The sequence below is a fragment of the Cucumis sativus genome, chromosome 3 (assembly GCF_000004075.3).
Source record: "Cucumis sativus cultivar 9930 chromosome 3, Cucumber_9930_V3, whole genome shotgun sequence".
NCBI lineage: Eukaryota > Viridiplantae > Streptophyta > Magnoliopsida > Cucurbitales > Cucurbitaceae > Cucumis > Cucumis sativus.
This window is the reverse complement of record NC_026657.2, coordinates 34,336,742-34,352,937: the sequence shown is the minus strand read 5'-3', so window position 1 is coordinate 34,352,937 and position 16,196 is coordinate 34,336,742. Positions and strand designations below refer to the sequence as shown.

Here is a 16,196-nt window from a genome sequence, read left to right as displayed (position 1 = left end):
GTGTGATGACGGATGAGTTTATCATGTAATTAATTCAAATATTTTCACAACTAGAATTTGGTTGGAGAGTTTTGTACTTTATTTGTTTTCTTATTACATTAATTTGTTTTGTAGTTGTTCAGGATGTTATTTTGATGGGGATTTGAAGATGTTCATTGAATAGTAATTACATCCCAACCTGTGAAGGAAACATTATGGTGGTATTATTAATGGTATGAGAGGGGGAATTAATGTTGGATATGTCAAAATATGGTAAAAGAAAGGATAAGGAAAAAGTGGCAAAGTGAGAAAATTAGGGAGAAATGAAGGGAGAGGATCGGAATCCTGAAATATAGGAAGAGGAACAGTAAATTGATTTCCATGGGCGAAGGCGGGGTCACCATCACGTGCACTCCCTCTCACTTTGCCGGCCAAATCTCCGTTTCTACTACTTCTTCTTCTTCTTCTTCTATATTTCCATTTCCCGTCACTGCCACTCTCTCGCCGGTTATTAAACTCTCTCTTTCTTTTCTCAACTATCTCCATTTCCACTCCCATCACTAGCGCCAACTTCCTCTCTTGATCGCCATTACCCACTTCACCTTTTTCGTCATTTTTCTCTGGGTACGTCTCAAACTACTTCATTCTTTCTCTTCTTCTTTTTCTTTCATCTGGGTCTTTGTTTGTTTTCATCTTTGAGGCCTCGAGTCTGATTTCAAGTTGAAATTGTAATGTGGAGTTCGTATTGTACTGATTCTTATTCTTGATGGGTTCATGTTCCAGATCTTGCCCCTTTTTTTGTTTTGAATTGAGGTTTCGTGTTGTTTTTAATTTTGGGGCTCTGGATCTTCTTTGTTTTCTGTTCTAATGGCTAGTTTGTGAGTCTCGGTTTCTTATTTTAGTGGGAGGAGTTGCTGATTTTCTCTATGGTTTGTTCTTACTTCAACCTCGGATTAGGACTATAGGCGATTGCTGTAATTATATGGTTTTGCATCTGTATGGATTTTGATGAATGAGATGGGATGGTGAATTCGTGAGAGGGACTGTGGGGGTAAGGAGAGATATCTTTCGGATGTGGGCAGGGCACTTTCGATTGCGTCTGGGAGTTGCTATGCTAGAATGATTTTGATGGCTGATCAAGTGATTCAGTGATGTCTAAAGATTTGGCGTTTTTCTAATTTAGTGAATTTGATTTGTTTTTTTTTTTTTGAAAGATGCAGTTTTCTTAAGTTGAAGCTATGAGCTTTGTTGCATAGGGAGTTCCATGTTTGATCTTTTAAGGATTTGTTCATGTCTCTTTAGGCTGGTGTTACAGAACTTTTTAGCTTCTATTGCTGATGAAAATGTGACAGTTTAATGGAGGAATAGTATTTTCGACTGTTGAAGAGGTCATTGAGATCGAAGATTTGAAATGCCAAATGTTTTGGCGTGAGAATATTTTATATACTTTTAGATTGCATCAACTCGAAAATATGGATGAAGGCTTGTATTTGGACATAACTACATAAATAGAACAATTAAGGCGGCTATTGTATGCTGGCTCCTCATTGGTTTTTCCTAAATGTGGATTTCATACAATTTTTCTTTTTCCTTAGGTTGCGAACATTTCAGTCTATTATTATATATTGCTTCTGATGGTTGTATGCTCTATTAATATTTTTTCTTCTGCTGTGAATAATCTTAACAGCCATGTCAGAGAAAGCTCTTAAACCACTTAGCACAGTTCCTGGACTGGAAGGGAGCAATGAAAGCTCGTGTAAAGGGGATCTTAGCAAACAAGGAATAGGGACTGCTAATGGGAATGTTGAAGAGTTGAAAAATAAAGGCTGTGCTTCTATCAGACCTCAAGTAAATGGTGAAAATAGTAATTCTGGTGCTGAGGTTGGTAGTTCAGAAGTAGAATATATTGAATCTGAGAATTTGACTGATTTAGAAGATGTTTCATCGAGCCTTAAGGTATTAATATCACTAGATTTGCCTGTGGATGTTTTTATTTCTCAGTTAACTGAAGTTTAATAGCTGTGGTTTATTGCCATTGATACTGCTTACTCAGTTTTATGATATACCGAGCTTGGATAACATCTTTACTTGTTTTAAAACTTCAGACGCTCTTAGCTGGATTGGAATCAAAAGATTGGGTTTTGGTTTGTGGAGCACTGAACAATACAAGACGGCTAGCAATATATCACAGGGAAGATATGCTTGATATGCTGTAAGTTGTCAACTTTGACTCGATTGATTTGGGTTAACTTTCACATATTCAACGAGTAGTGTAGAGGAAAATTTGCTTTGGAGTTACTTTCTTTTATCGGTTTATGACTTATCTTAGGCAATACAATTTTGTGACAGGGGAGATGTGATCTCACTTTTGGTGAAATCAATGAAAAATCCTAGAAGCGCTGTCTGCAAGACTGCACTTATGACATCTGCGGACATTTTCAGTGCTTATAATGACAAAATGATTGAATCATTGGATCCCATGGTATGGTAACTTTCACTGTTTGACTTTAAATTTTTGTCCAGTTTCCCTTTTCTTCAGTGTCGATCTCTTTTCTAAGCTGTGAATGTGTGATGTTGCAGCTGGTGCAACTTCTTCTAAAGTCTTCTCAAGACAAACGTTTTGTATGTGAAGCAGCTGAGAAGGCTCTGGTAGCGATGACTAGTTCATTTTCGCCAGAATTATTGTTACCAAAATTGGAACCATATCTTAAGAATAGAAATCCGAGAATTCGAGCCAAGGCTTCGATGTGCTTTTGTCGAAGTGTCCCAAGACTGGTGAGAATTTTGCATCTTCATTTGAAATTCTTTTTATGGAGTTACTAAACGTTGATCATTTCCTTACCTGCGTGGCTGTGTGTCATCCTTATTAGAAAGAAATTTCATGGTAGCATCATCTATCTAGTTTTCCCATCGTGTTTCCATTTCCATTTAGTTTTGGAATCTCACCCCCAATCTTTTGGTATCTGGAAAAAGGAATTTGTCTAGAAATGAAGAAGCTTTTATATTTGTGTCTTGCTCAGATGTTTTACAAATATCTGTTGATAGGGTGTTGAAGGGATAAGAGCATATGGGATCGACAAATTGATTCAAACAGCAGCATCCCAACTCAGTGACCAGCTTCCTGAGTCGAGGGAGGCAGCTCGAATTCTTCTTCTGGAGTTGCAATCTGTGTACGAAAAGTTTCCAAACCTCCCAACGACAATGCCTGAAGATCCAGAGAAGGGCTCTTGGGAAGACTTTTGTCAATCCAAGCTCTCCCCTTTAAGTGCACAAGCTGTCCTTCGCGTCACGAATGTTTCTCGGGAAGGTATTGTCTCGAGTTCTTGACGCTTAATAATGGTGATAATATCGAAACTTCAATGTGTACTTCCCCCTTGTTCTTGAACCTCTAGCCATGTGAGGAGCTTTAGCGCGGCTAGCATATAGTCCACGATAGCTATTATTCTTTTCTTTTCTTTTGGTTTGCTTGCCAGATTTCATTGTAAATTCTTTGAGAACTTTTGAGGTACTCAAAATACGGTTGAAGCGTGTAGTTTTTGCTATTTCTGCCTATAGCTTATAGTAACTGCAATATTCTTTCAGATCCACTTGAAACTCTGAGATTGATGGTGTGAATATTATCAATACAAAAATTGGAAGTTTAGGGAATAAGATATTCTATGTCTACACTTGATTTTCCCCACTATTGATATATTGATATCAGTTTTATTGTTTTGTGCTTGATTGGATTTCATAACCCCATCTCTTTCTGCCTCTGTTATGCTACACATGAAATCCTCTCTAATATCCATCTATACACCCTATTTGTTTATTCTAAACTATGAGCTAGTACTTTTAAATTTGGGCTTATTAAACACATTTTATATCATTTTTAATCCTTATCCAGGTTTGTTAGCCAAAACATTCATGCAATGTCACTCGTTTATATATATTTTGGAAGTTTCCTTGAGTTTGCAGGGGCTTTTCAAATATTTGATATGAATTATAAATCATTGAAATCTGCTAGTTGAACCATCACTATTGATGGGTACATGGTACTGGATTTTCATATCAGTCGCTCAGGATTGAAATCACAAATTAGAACTGCATATCATTAGTGGTACATAAGTTAAATAATGAATGAACGTGCTGTAGTATTGGATCGACATATCCACCATACCACCCTTGAAGTGTGATGGTATTTACAATTATACCATCTAACTTTCAATTCTAAAAATTGAGCGTGAGATTTATACCAGTGAAGTGAATAGTGTATGTATACACACAATAACTATTTAGTTTTTGAAAATTAAGTATGTAATTTAATAACGCTTTTAAAAATCAAATGAAGTGAATAGTGTATGTATACACACAATAACTATTTAGTTTTTGAAAATTAAGTATGTAATTTAATAACGCTTTTAAAAATCAAATGAAGTCGTCAAAAGAAATTCATGTCTTTCTTTATAAAGGTGAAAATCATAGTATAAATTTAAGGAATAAAAGAACGAAATCATATACAAAACCAAAATTTTCTAAAGTTTGGCTTAGATTTAGCACTCCTATAAATAGATATTAAAAGTAAAGACCCATAGATAAATGTAGAACTTATAGATTTAATTTCCAAAGCCAAAAAATCTAAAGCTAAGTAGTTATCCAACTAGACTTAAATGTTTAGGTTTGTATATATATATATTTTTGGAAGTTTTTTCACCAGCTTTCTTTTTGATGAAATGGTTTCTAGAAGACAATTTTGTAAATTGGTTTCTAAATAATCTATTTAACAAACAATTTCCTTCAAACTAGGTTGTGTAATAATAGACCATAACTAAGATAGGCAAGATGAAAATAGAAAAAAGAAAGAAAGAGAGAATTTGGCACTATGATAAAATGTAATTAACACTAGCAATCTACAAGTATATCTTTACATGTAATTCTGTTAATTATCTTTTCTAACTACTCTTGTGTTAAGTTTTTTTTCTTCTTATAGTTTTAGTTTAATGGAGAAGTAAACATCTCATCCATCCATAGAAAAATCAGGTTCATCTGGTTTAAACAACTTTGGCATTTTCAAACTTGAAGGTTTGGATGTTTGACCCTTTTGATTAACTCCTCTTCTAGTATTGGCAGCAAACTTTGAAGCCAAAATTGTTGCCCCTAGATGCTGTGATTTGTAGTCTGCAGAAGACATGTCGTCTTCGTCTTCAATGGTGTTGTCGCTGTCATCATCGTAATTTTCTTCTGCTAGCTCGATATCGTATTCGTTATATTGTTGCATTGAATCTGCATAGGAACTCAAGCTGTCTCTGTATGCTGTTGATCTCTTTGCCAATTTTCTCTTCTGAAGCCTCCTCCAAGCTACTTGAATTAAACAAGCACCCCATGTTCTCCATTGATGGGAATAGTACCTAAAGGCATGTTGTAGTTTCTTGCTATGCAGGCGTTTGAATTGTCCGGCAACGAACTTGAGATCCTCAGCTCGAAGAGCAAACGCTTCAACTTCGGTAAGTGCTCTGACGGTTCGAGTAGAAGAAGGCATGTTCAAACTAGAACTTGGCATCAACGCCCATGTCAATAGTTCTTCACCACAAAAATCACCTGGTTTTAGTGTAATAGAGTTGAAAAAGCCATCTCGACCACCATTGGTCGTCGAACTCTCTAGTTGTCCTCTTATAATAAACAACATTTCATTAACTGGATCATCTTCTCGCACAATGTACGTTCCTTGAGTGCACAAGGATGAGACGAGACGCTCACATATGGCATCAAGAAGTTGATCATCCATTTGTGAGAAGAAAGGCACCTACAAAACCATAACAATTGAATTGGAGAAAAATACAATGACACAAATAGTAACACAGGAAGAGAGTTAGGATTGAATACACACACGACGAACGAGTGACAAACACAAATGTTGTTGAATCTCACGACGAAGGTCTATAGGTAACGAACGCAAAATGGATTCTTCATTAACCCCTCTCGTGGCCAGCCATTTATATTGAACGAATCGGCGAACTCGTTCTTGCAAATCTGGTGGTAATTGACGACGTCTCATCCATTCTTCAGTGTCTCTTCTCTTTATCCTCCATTCTTCAAGTCTTACTGTCATGGATTGCAAATATGTCTTCAAAATGGGAAGAGGGGAAGCAGATCAAACCGGTTAGATCAAAATATGTTTTCAAAACATCCATCAAACTTGGTTTTAAAAGAAGAAAATGGTCAAAACCTGCATGTTGCCAATGAGTTGTGAAAATAATATCAACCCAAATATGCAAGTTGATATGCAAAATAATGTTTCTCCAATGTAAGTTGTTGTATCCAAAGTTTGGCCATATGAACTGTAAATAAACAACTCAAAGGATGAGATTTGTAACACCGAAGGGAGAAAATCAGTAAAACTTGCATCATGGACGAGAAATATAGCCAAACTTAAACGTTCTATAATTTCGATAAACTCACGTCTCATACTTTGATATCGTATTAAATTAACATCGAACTTAGAAGCTTAAGCATGAAAACAAGCCATTGAACTAAAAAACTTGAGCTTGTACTTAAAGCCCCTTCTATGAAACCATATGCTTAAAGCAATTTGAAGATAACTAACTCATATGTCATGTATCTATAAGCAAAGACAAACATCTGTATTGCGAGATAAATGTACCTTAAATTTCTGAGGCCCCACCAAAGACAATAAAAGTACTTTGCAAAGAAATGGGAGGAGGCAACATCATTGGTGAAAGCATCTGAGAACATTCCAAACTTGAACTTAATGTTTTCATTCCTTGGATCACATTTGGAAGTAACTTGAGTGACATTAAGCCAATATTGTCTTAAAGTGTCATTCAAACTGGTACAATCCAAGAAGATGGGAAGGCATGTTAGAACTTGGGAGGCATTTTCCTTTGCACATTCTGATTTCCAACATGAAAACTGTCTCCCTATGGACAACAAATACCATGTAGATCCCAAAACCTGCAATAGAAATAACATTAGAAACATTTTTTAAGGTTGTAATATACAAGTAAAACAGTTTTTTGTTTCATCTTACTTTAACTAATTATCTCATATCAAATTTGAAGTATCTGACATCATTATTAACTATAGGAGCAATTTGTAATTAAAATATATACTATCGGTCAAGAGGTTCAAATCTCTCATTACATGTTGCTGAACTAAGTTTCTATTGAATCCTAATTACTAATGCAAATACTAAGTATTTGCTCATTAGATTGTTCTCAAAGGAGCATTAAACGGCAAAAAAAAGGCATGATAAGAAGTTGAATGTAGGTTACATGACTGGCAAGCATGTAGAGGATGAGATTGTAGGCAGCACCAGCCCATGCAGTTTTGGCAACAACACCAGTAGTTTTGATGATGCGTTGGTTGAGAGGGAAGATGAGGAACAACCGTGGGACGTATTGTAGAAGAACAAGAAGAGCAATTGTGTTGTTGGCATGATCCACTCTTGAGTTTCTTGTTATTGGAATCACTAACCACATCACTATCTGTTGCAAAAGAAGATTTGTTAACGGGTTTCTTTTTTATTTATGGTTAAAAGAGAGATTCGAACTCTAATTTATAAACGAAGTTACTAATGTTTTAGCTATTATGAATAGACCAATTCAAATACGAATTTATTGCTCTAAACATCCAAACGAGCTTTTGTTTTTAAACTTAGCTACATAGTCAACTTTGTATTCTTTTTTGAAAATCTTTGACATGATGTTTTCCTACTTGGAAAGAAAAGTCCTTACATTATTTTGTTGCTCCGTGCCATATTATTCTAGATGATCTTGGATGGTCAATAGTCAACTATTTTTTTGATAATATCTTTTGACATTCTAGAAACTCTTTCGATCATTCTCTTTAGGTAGAAAGTAGATAGTTAGTTAACCATTATTTATATCTTTTTCGGTACATTATGAGGGGAATGTAATAAACTATCTCTTTTGAGAATTATTTTATTGTTCCGATAGTTTTTACTAGTTTGTATCGATGCAAAAGAAGGTACCATCTTTAAACATATTATTTTTCAACTAAAAATCTCTTTTGAAATCACCTATAGATATCCGGGGTGTCCCCTTATTTGGTTTATTCAAGAGCATAGTTAAATATGTAAATTTGGTTGTAATATAAAGAGTTGAAGCATACTTGTGGGAGGGGGAGAGTAGCGGCAAGATCAATCACAAAATCAGACTTCAAATAGCGCGTAGCAATGGCTTTGGCATCCATAACCAGCTCTCCTCTTCCAAAAACCCTAGAGCTTGGAGCAACATACGCCGTTCGAAACTTCAACACCATGTGCAACAAGAAGAACAGATCGGTTACCGTTCTGAAGAACGTGATCGCCACTCCCAGATTCACCTCCGAGGTCAGGCATGCCGGCCCTCCCACAGACGACGTGTAGAAATACAGCGGATCGATGAACAGAGCGATCAAGCATGTCACTAGGAACACGCGGTTCCATTGTGCTACAATGTCGCTATCAGGGTCGAGGATTTGGTAGCGGAGGAGGATGTAATTTGGGTGTTCGTCCGTAGCGGCCGCCGAGCCGGTGGCCGAATCGGAGGACGAGCCGATTAGCTGTCGCCGAAAGGGGCGGAACTTGGACGCCGGCGACTGGATGATTCTATCCATCTTCCATGGCGGATTCCGGGGGTTTTGTCGAGTTCCCCGGCGAGAAATGTGTGTGTGTGCGCGAGATAGAGAGAGGGTGATTGAAGGATGATGGAAAGAGGAGGAAGAGGAAAGAAATGAGAAGTTTAGGAGGGAATGGAGATATAATTGGGGTTGGTGCAAGTGAAATGGGGGAGGGGCCAAGTGGATGTGTAATAGCCAAGAACATTGATACTTGGCCATGGCGGTTTTCTCTGAAAATTTGCTAAAAATAGGACGTGTTGATGAAGGGTTAGATTGAATTTACTCAAAATTACGGTGATTATTCGCAATTAAACCAATCCTTTTTATATGCTAATTACATTCCTATGTTTATCATTTTAGTACAATTGTAGGAAGGAATTTCTCTTTCTTCAACAGCTGAAGTGGAGAAACAGAGCTTCATTGCTCCAATTTACAGGCTTTCATGGAGGACTGAAAAGGTGAAGCATATAGGTTTCTTGACTACTCTTAAATCTACCAGTTGAATAATAATAATTGATAGTACGTGATTCAAAAGCATACTTCCATTCCATTGGATTTATTGTTGATTAGCCTTTATGGCTTTCCCATTATTCTCCAAATCGATCTTCTTCTCCAAAAATTCCCTTTTGCAGTCATAGAAATAAACCATGAGAACAACCCACATTACAATATCTCCCACACACTTAAAACTCACAGACACCACATTCCCCAAAGCCCCACAACTCCCCTCATTCCACAAAGCATAGAGACATGGTAGCGCAAAAGCTACCTTCAAAGCAAAGAAAACTAGCATCAAACTGAACCCTAATTTCCTGCTGCCTCGGCTTAAATATGCTGCCACTCCAATTGCTATGTATCCATGGTTCTTATCCAAGATTGAGATAACAATTCCCATGTTCCAAATAGCACTCCACTCTATGTATTTTGCCAACAAAATTACAAAGATTGTCCCAAAGATAAATGAGCTTTTTGGCATCAAAAACATGTTTGTTGACAAAGCGACCAAACCCAGCAGAGTTAGTGAAGCAATCAAAAGAACATACAGAGATGTTGCCATTGTGCCTCTCAGTCTTGCAGCCAACAGCTTTCTGACCTCAACCAGCATCTCCTTGAAACCCATTTGAGAGTTTCCTGCATATATTGATGCTGATATGGAGACCGTTGAGATTGTGGAGAGAAGGTCTAGGAAGAAGATGAGTACTGAAGAGAGAAGAGTTGAGATCAGAAACCTGTGGGAGAGAGTTTCTTTTAAGTTATAGTTGTCAGAGGAGCGTTGCGATAAGCAGTGTCTGGTATCACCTAGCTGACACCTGATGATGTACCTTTGAGATGGATCAAAAGGATTTTCCTGAGAGAGAAGTTTGAGGAGTTGAACGAAGGTTGGATGAAGGAGAATGTGGTGGGCGAGGAGAGAGGCAAAGAAGGGGAAGGAGAAGACGATGACGAGAGAAATGAAGTTTGGACAATGAAAGAAAATTTTGAAGGCTTCTCGGAGTGAAGCAGAGAAGCCCAGTTTCTGTTTCGCCAGAATCTGATGGCTATCCATTATGAATCTTGAATCTCTGAAATTTTCATCATTTAAAGAACATAGCCTCGATGGTCTTCATCTTGGTGTCTTGTCACCAGTCGATTGGTGACTAGTGTCAGCCTGCATGTGCGAGTCACATGCCAAAGTCAACTATAAGTTTCTTAAGAAATTGTTAAATTATCATTTTTAGTACGTATCATTCAAACTTTGATGTCTTTTGGGCCCTGAAAATTTCTTTCGAATCCCTTTGATTTGATTAAATCTCCTAAACATCTCAAAGACATGCTACATTTGATAATTGTTAACAGAGTAATGAATAAAACGTTTAGAGATTTGACCAACCATAGAAACTACAATGAAATTTTGATTTAAATTTACCAGTATGCCGACTTGAACCCGAATCTCCTTAAAACCCATTTCGATGTTACCTCCACAAAATGCTGTTGGCTTTGTACAGAAAAGGTCAAGGAAGAAGAATGGCTGCTGAGAATAGAAGAGTTGAAATCAGGAAGGTGAAGAGGGGGAAAGAGAAGAGAAAAAGAATGGAGACAATTTTGAAGGCTTCTTGGAATAATGTAGCTGAGAAGCCCAGCTGTTATATGCTAGCCATTTCTATTTTCTTCAATCTTCCAATATTCTGATGAGTTCTGTCATTGCGAGATTCATTTAAATAGAAGACATTTTCTGAAGTCTGAAGTGAAAAATTATGAGTCAATCTGTTAAGTCTTCTTGTGGCTGACTACCCATTTCTTCAGTCATGAATGTTGATAGAGTTCTGGGTGGTTTATTTAAAGAAAGCACATTCTTTGAAGCTGTCAGTCAAACTGTCACAGTCTTTGTCGCTATCCATTGCTTCAATCTTGAATTTTGGTATTCTGTTGGTGAAGATGGGAAGAAACGTTCAGTTGCTAATTCTGATCTAAATATCTAAAGGATTATTAGAAGCATACCATTTCTCGAATTTGTATTGAATAATTATTCTGGAGCACCCATTTGGTGACTTCATTCAATAATTTTTCATGAACTAAAAAGGTTTATTATCACACCTTTCTTTCAGTTTGAAGGGAAATTATTTTTCATTCCATAATTTCAATTGTTACTATTACACCCCAATGTAAAACTTGGATAAGTCATAAGTGCCAAACTTAAAAGATGAAGGGAAATTGAAGTCAACTCGCTCACAGGTAGTATGTATGTGATCCAAATACACAATTTCAATTGGAATTATTGTTGAACAGCTTCAAAAGCTTTCTTCTCAGTATTCTCCAAATCAACCTTCTTCTCCAAAAACTCCCTTTTGCAGTCATAAAAATAAACCATAAGAACAACCCACATCACAACATTCCCCACACAATTCAAAATCACAAACACCACATTCCCCAAAACCCCACAATTCCCCTCATTCCACAAAGCATAAAGACATGGAAGCCCAAAAGCCACCTTCAAAACAAGGAAAACCATCATCAGACTGAATCCAAGTCTTCTGCTACCTCTACTTAGATATGATGCCACCCCTATAGCTATATAACCCTTGTTCTTATCCAAGATTGAGATAACAATCCCCATGTTCCAAACAGCACTCCACTCTATATACTTACCCAACAAAACCACAAAAAGTGACCCAAAGAACAATGTGAAAATGGTAAATTTTGAGACAAAGATGATGTCTGACATCATAAAAGGGTGGTCTTTAGTGATATAAAAGAAGTCTTTTGACAAAGCAACCAAACCCAACAGAGTGAGTGAAGCCAACAAAATAAAACATAGAGATGTTTCAATTGCCCCTTTGAGTTTCAAAGCCACCATCTTTCTGATTTGAACCAGCATCTCTTTGAAACCCATTTGGGAATTTCCTCCATATATTGCTGCTGATATGGAAACTGTTGCAATTGTGTTGAGAAGGTCAAGGAAGAAGATGATTGATGTTAATAGAAGAGTTGAGATCAGGAACCTTTGAGAGAGAGTTTCTTTGAAGGTTTTGATTGGGGGGGAGGGATTATCGTCCAATGGCTGTAAGGCGCAATATACGTTAGGGCTTTTACAGTTAATCTTAATCAATCTGACGATGGAGGTTGGATGGAAAGGATCATGATGGTAGAGAAGCTTGAGGAGACGAATGAAAGTTGGGTGAAGGAGAATTTGGTGAGCTAAGAGGGAGGCCAAGAGGGGGAAAGAGAAGAAGATTATAAGAGAGATAAATTTTGGATGATTAAAGAGAATTTTCAAGGCTTCTTTGAATGAAGCAGAGAAACCCAGTTTGGGTTTTGACAGAATCTGATGGTTTTCCATTTCTCTTGAATCTTGAATTCTTTTATCTGTAATGTTTGTGTTTTATCTTATAATTATTTAAAGAAACACAAGTCTTTAGTAAGTTAGTGGTGTAAATGCTAACTGCTTAAGTCTAAGTCTTGTTTCTTCTTGTTACCTTTTTTCTAAGTCAACATTGGTGTTCTGGGCTGTAATTGATTTTGGATAACTACGTCGGTGAAGACGAGAAGAAGCATGCTGCCCCGAATTTAATATTGGTGAGGGTCGCGCTTCCTTACGTCATAGGTCACTAAGGTTACCTATTATTTAATGACAGATAAAAGAATGACGAAAGAAGTCCTTGTCGTTTAAATAAAAAATAACAATTCTATAAATTGAAACAAAAATAAAATTATTTCTTTGAGATAATTTCTATGTCTAGTATTAACTGCTATCGAGTTTTCTAAGGTCGGAATAAAAAAAAAAAAAAGGATTAACACGTACACGTCCTTTTTAAGTACATTAAGACTGGTGTTAAATTTTGGAAAAACTGTAGGGAGGACCCAAGATTCAAATCTGCTCTTTTGCTCACTCAGCTACGTGTAAAAGTATTGTTTTGTCCCAGATACTTTTTGTTTTGGGTCCCCAGATAGCGCTGGAGATTCTGGTGCTCAAATGAAGTCTTGTTTTTTCCCTCGCCTCTTTCTTATCAGACACAACTGTTAAGTATTTTTCATTGATTTTTTCCTTTGGTTTGAATTCTTCTTCTAGCTTCTTCCTCTTGCTTGTCTCGTTCTCTTGCTTCTTGTTTCTTGATTTCTATTCTTTGGAAGAAAAAGGTTGAAGAAAAAAATGTAGAGAAAAAAGAAAGAAATAGGAGTAGGAGGAAGAAGAGGAAGGATAGCAGAAGAAGAAACTGCAAAAGAAAAAAAAAAATAGAAGACGAACAAGAAGACGACGACGTTGGAAAGTGCGGAATAGATGGAAAAATAAAAAAAGAAACCCAAAGTAAGAGGAATGAATAAGAATTTATTGGCATGTTTTGGGAACAAGTAGGCAATTTTGCATGTGGTCGACTTAAGCCAAAAACTCTTTTTCGAGCATTTTCTAACCTGAGGCCAAATTTCATTCCGACCCCTCAAAATAAGGCATTTATATAGTTTTTTCAAAAAAAAAAATTATCCTATTTTCTTTATTTATGAAAACACACTCTGAGAGTTATTTTTATGATTCGTTTTCATTACTTTTTGTGTTTGTTGATTATCTTCTTCCATATATTCATTTATAGGATTTGAGGAATTTGAACCATGCAAAGTTTCTAAAGGATACACAGAAAAATTCAAGTAATTTAGGCAAAAGTACATTCAACCAAGAAATTTTGAAAGGCAACAAAGGTCTACAAATTGAAGAGAGCGTTGAGACGATAAGATTATTGGCTTTGTGTGAAATTGAACTTGAATTTGTATTAATTTGTGTCGAGGTAATACAATTTCTAGTACACAATTCTTTTTTTGAAAGATGGTTAGGGTGTAAGGTTCATTAACTCTCGTGCATTTTAATTTTCTTGGTATTCTTAGATTGACGTTAAACCTTGACTTGTTGATCTATTTTGATGTAGACGATCGAAGTCTTAAAATCTTAGACTTCATATCAGACGATCGTTGTGGAGATGGGACTTGGAGAGAAGGATAGTAAAAGGGCAGGCCCAGCAAGAGCCCACACCATCAAAGTCGTAAAATTGATAGCCCAGCCCAATTTTAAAACCTTCTACCTCATTTGGGCTTGGCCCAACCGAATACAGCATTTTTTTTCTTCGTCCTCCAAATATAACTTTTTAGCCACATGAACTTGAGCTAGTTACCCGTGGACAAGAGGTTCCAAAAAAAATATTTTTTAAGAAACCTAATTCATTATTTCACCATTGTTGTAATTTTAAATATTTTTTAAAATGAGATTTTGTTTATTTATGGGTCGAAATTGACGTCACAATTAAATTTTAAAAAATCTTTATTTTGGATTTCACTGTATTTAATTGTCAATTATATATTTAATCGTCAATTAACAATTATAGAGTGAATTGAAAAATAGGTTTTGCCCTTTTTCAAAATGGTAATTAAAAACATTGTTATATCTCTTATTATTTTTATTTTTTTCACTTTCGACTTTATGTGATGAGAGATCACCTACCATTTTTTGTACGCTATGGGCCTTTTCTCACTACACTTATACTTGTAGTGTTAAGTATAATGTCCTTTAACGTTTCAACACTTCCGATCCACGTCCTTCTATTCACCACCTTATGATATTTTGTTCTATGGCAATTTTTTTTTTGCTTATTTACATATTTATTTAATGTTATGTATCAAGAATTTTCTTATATTTAAAGTTGTATTTCACAATTAAAATAATATATATTTCATTAGATGTATTACTATTTTTTTTTATAAGATTCTATATATATATATATTAACAAGGTTTATTTATTTATTTTTTATATTTAGTTTTATGATGTTTTTTTGTAAATAAAAGTGGTATGTTTCCTTAGGTTCAAAATACATCTCATAGTATATACGTTCTACAAGAAGAATATTTGATTGACACCTTATTAACAAACGTGTATAATTATTTGAATTTTCATTATATACCCAATTTTATTTAGAACATTATCAAACTGATTCATTTTTTCTTTCAAGTTATTATAAATTAGGGGTGTAACTTGTGTTGGATTGGGGAGATTTTTTCGGACCAACCGGAATTTTTGGGTTGGTCAAATTGACAATCCAAATAACCCAAATAAATATCTTCAATCCAACACAACCTAACTCTCCAAATTCGGGTAGGGTTTAGAGTTATTTATTTTTAAGTATATTATTTATTAACTTAAAATATTTAATTTTTTCTACGATACATTTTAATAACTAAAAGTTCATAAAACTAAAATGTTCGATATCAAAATTCAACATATTTATTAAATTTTTTTTAAAAATTATTAATTATATATATATAAATAATAATATTTATAAGTTATAATATATATTTTAATAATATTAGAAATTTGGACGAGATGGATACAATTCGAATTTTTAAAAATATAACTCCAATCCAACCATATAGATAATGCCAATAAAAATGAAAATAAAGGGAATTTAGAGGTGGGGTAAAAAAACCAAATCTTTATTACTATCTCACATTAATAAATTAAATCTCATTAATTAAAAAAAAAAAGTAAATATTTATTATCTCAATCAAATAAAAATGTATTTTTATGATAGTTTATAAATTAATTTACTGGCCAAAACATGAATGAATGAAAGTAGAAAAAGAAACAAAAATGATGGAGAACAAATTGCCTTTATTTTATTTATAAATTTGAAAAAAATCCAACAATTATTGTTGAATGCCAAAGTCAGATCACAACAATATATAATTTCATTCTATATGCAATATAAATGGAACAAATAATGGGCAACCTTTCATTTATATTTCTTTATTCAAGATTCACATACTAAAATTAAAAATATTAGTCTAATTTGTTGTTTTACATTAATTAATTAAGATAGTGAGTGAATTTTTAGTCAAATTTCAAAAACAAAAATAATATTTTATTTATTGAATGTTTTCTTTTTTGGTTTTCAAATTGACTTGGTTTTTTTTTATAAACTATTGGTAGAATATATAGATAATAGAAAAAAAAGTTAGGAGTGAAAATAATATCTTCAGGTTTAATTTTTAAAAAACAAAAAACAAAAGAGTTACAGAACGCGACCTAAATGATTAGGGGAATGGTAGAAATATAAAGTAATCCTCAATAAAAATGTTGTTA

The 16,196-nt window shown here is 34.9% G+C and overlaps 3 protein-coding genes and 1 long non-coding RNA gene across 4 annotated transcripts; 2 read left to right on the top strand and 2 right to left on the bottom strand.

Moving 5' to 3' along the window:
• Window positions 1-295: 295 nt before the first annotated feature.
• LOC101211897 lies at window positions 296-3,661 on the top strand. The gene is made up of 6 exons (XM_004141034.3): window positions 296-603; window positions 1,667-1,935; window positions 2,085-2,191; window positions 2,329-2,461; window positions 2,560-2,754; window positions 3,025-3,661. Exons 2-6 carry the CDS (start codon window positions 1,669-1,671, stop codon window positions 3,304-3,306), a joined length of 984 nt encoding a protein of 327 aa, XP_004141082.1. The 5' UTR covers window positions 296-603; window positions 1,667-1,668; the 3' UTR covers window positions 3,307-3,661.
• A 1,155-nt stretch (window positions 3,662-4,816) lies between these two features.
• On the bottom strand, window positions 4,817-8,854 carry LOC101216651 (cyclic nucleotide-gated ion channel 18). Its single transcript, XM_004141136.3, has 6 exons — window positions 8,110-8,854; window positions 7,251-7,463; window positions 6,620-6,930; window positions 6,185-6,296; window positions 5,846-6,082; window positions 4,817-5,761 (listed from the first exon to the last, which is right to left on the bottom strand). Exons 1-6 carry the CDS (start codon window positions 8,815-8,817, stop codon window positions 4,976-4,978), a joined length of 2,367 nt encoding a protein of 788 aa, XP_004141184.1. The 5' UTR covers window positions 8,818-8,854; the 3' UTR covers window positions 4,817-4,975.
• Window positions 8,855-8,928: 74 nt separating this feature from the next.
• LOC116402689 lies at window positions 8,929-14,291 on the top strand. The gene is made up of 3 exons (XR_004215194.1): window positions 8,929-9,056; window positions 13,662-13,853; window positions 13,992-14,291. It is a non-coding gene; the product is annotated as an uncharacterized LOC116402689 (long non-coding RNA).
• On the bottom strand, window positions 9,123-10,999 carry LOC105435005. The gene has a single exon (XM_011653968.2). The coding sequence runs from the start codon at window positions 10,142-10,144 to the stop codon at window positions 9,155-9,157; it is 990 nt and encodes a 329-aa protein (XP_011652270.1). The 5' UTR covers window positions 10,145-10,999; the 3' UTR covers window positions 9,123-9,154.
• Window positions 14,292-16,196: the final 1,905 nt, after the last annotated feature.

Bases quoted from the DNA above. Each gene is read 5' to 3' on its own strand.
- LOC101211897 (XM_004141034.3), top strand. From the start codon at position 1,669: ATGTCAGAGAAAGCTCTTAAACCACTTAGCACAGTTCCTGGACTGGAA. The intron at 2,192-2,328 runs GTAAGTTGTCAA...ATTTTGTGACAG, and splicing joins GAAGATATGCTTGATATGCT to GGGAGATGTGATCTCACTTT. The intron at 2,755-3,024 runs GTGAGAATTTTG...ATCTGTTGATAG, and splicing joins GTCGAAGTGTCCCAAGACTG to GGTGTTGAAGGGATAAGAGC.
- LOC101216651 (XM_004141136.3), bottom strand. From the start codon at position 8,817: ATGGCCAAGTATCAATGTTCTTGGCTATTACACATCCACTTGGCCCCT. The intron at 6,931-7,250 runs GTAACCTACATT...TTTCTATTGCAG, and splicing joins TCTACATGCTTGCCAGTCAT to GTTTTGGGATCTACATGGTA. The intron at 6,297-6,619 runs GTACATTTATCT...GTTTATTTACAG, and splicing joins TGGGGCCTCAGAAATTTAAG to TTCATATGGCCAAACTTTGG.
- LOC105435005 (XM_011653968.2), bottom strand. From the start codon at position 10,144: ATGGATAGCCATCAGATTCTGGCGAAACAGAAACTGGGCTTCTCTGCT.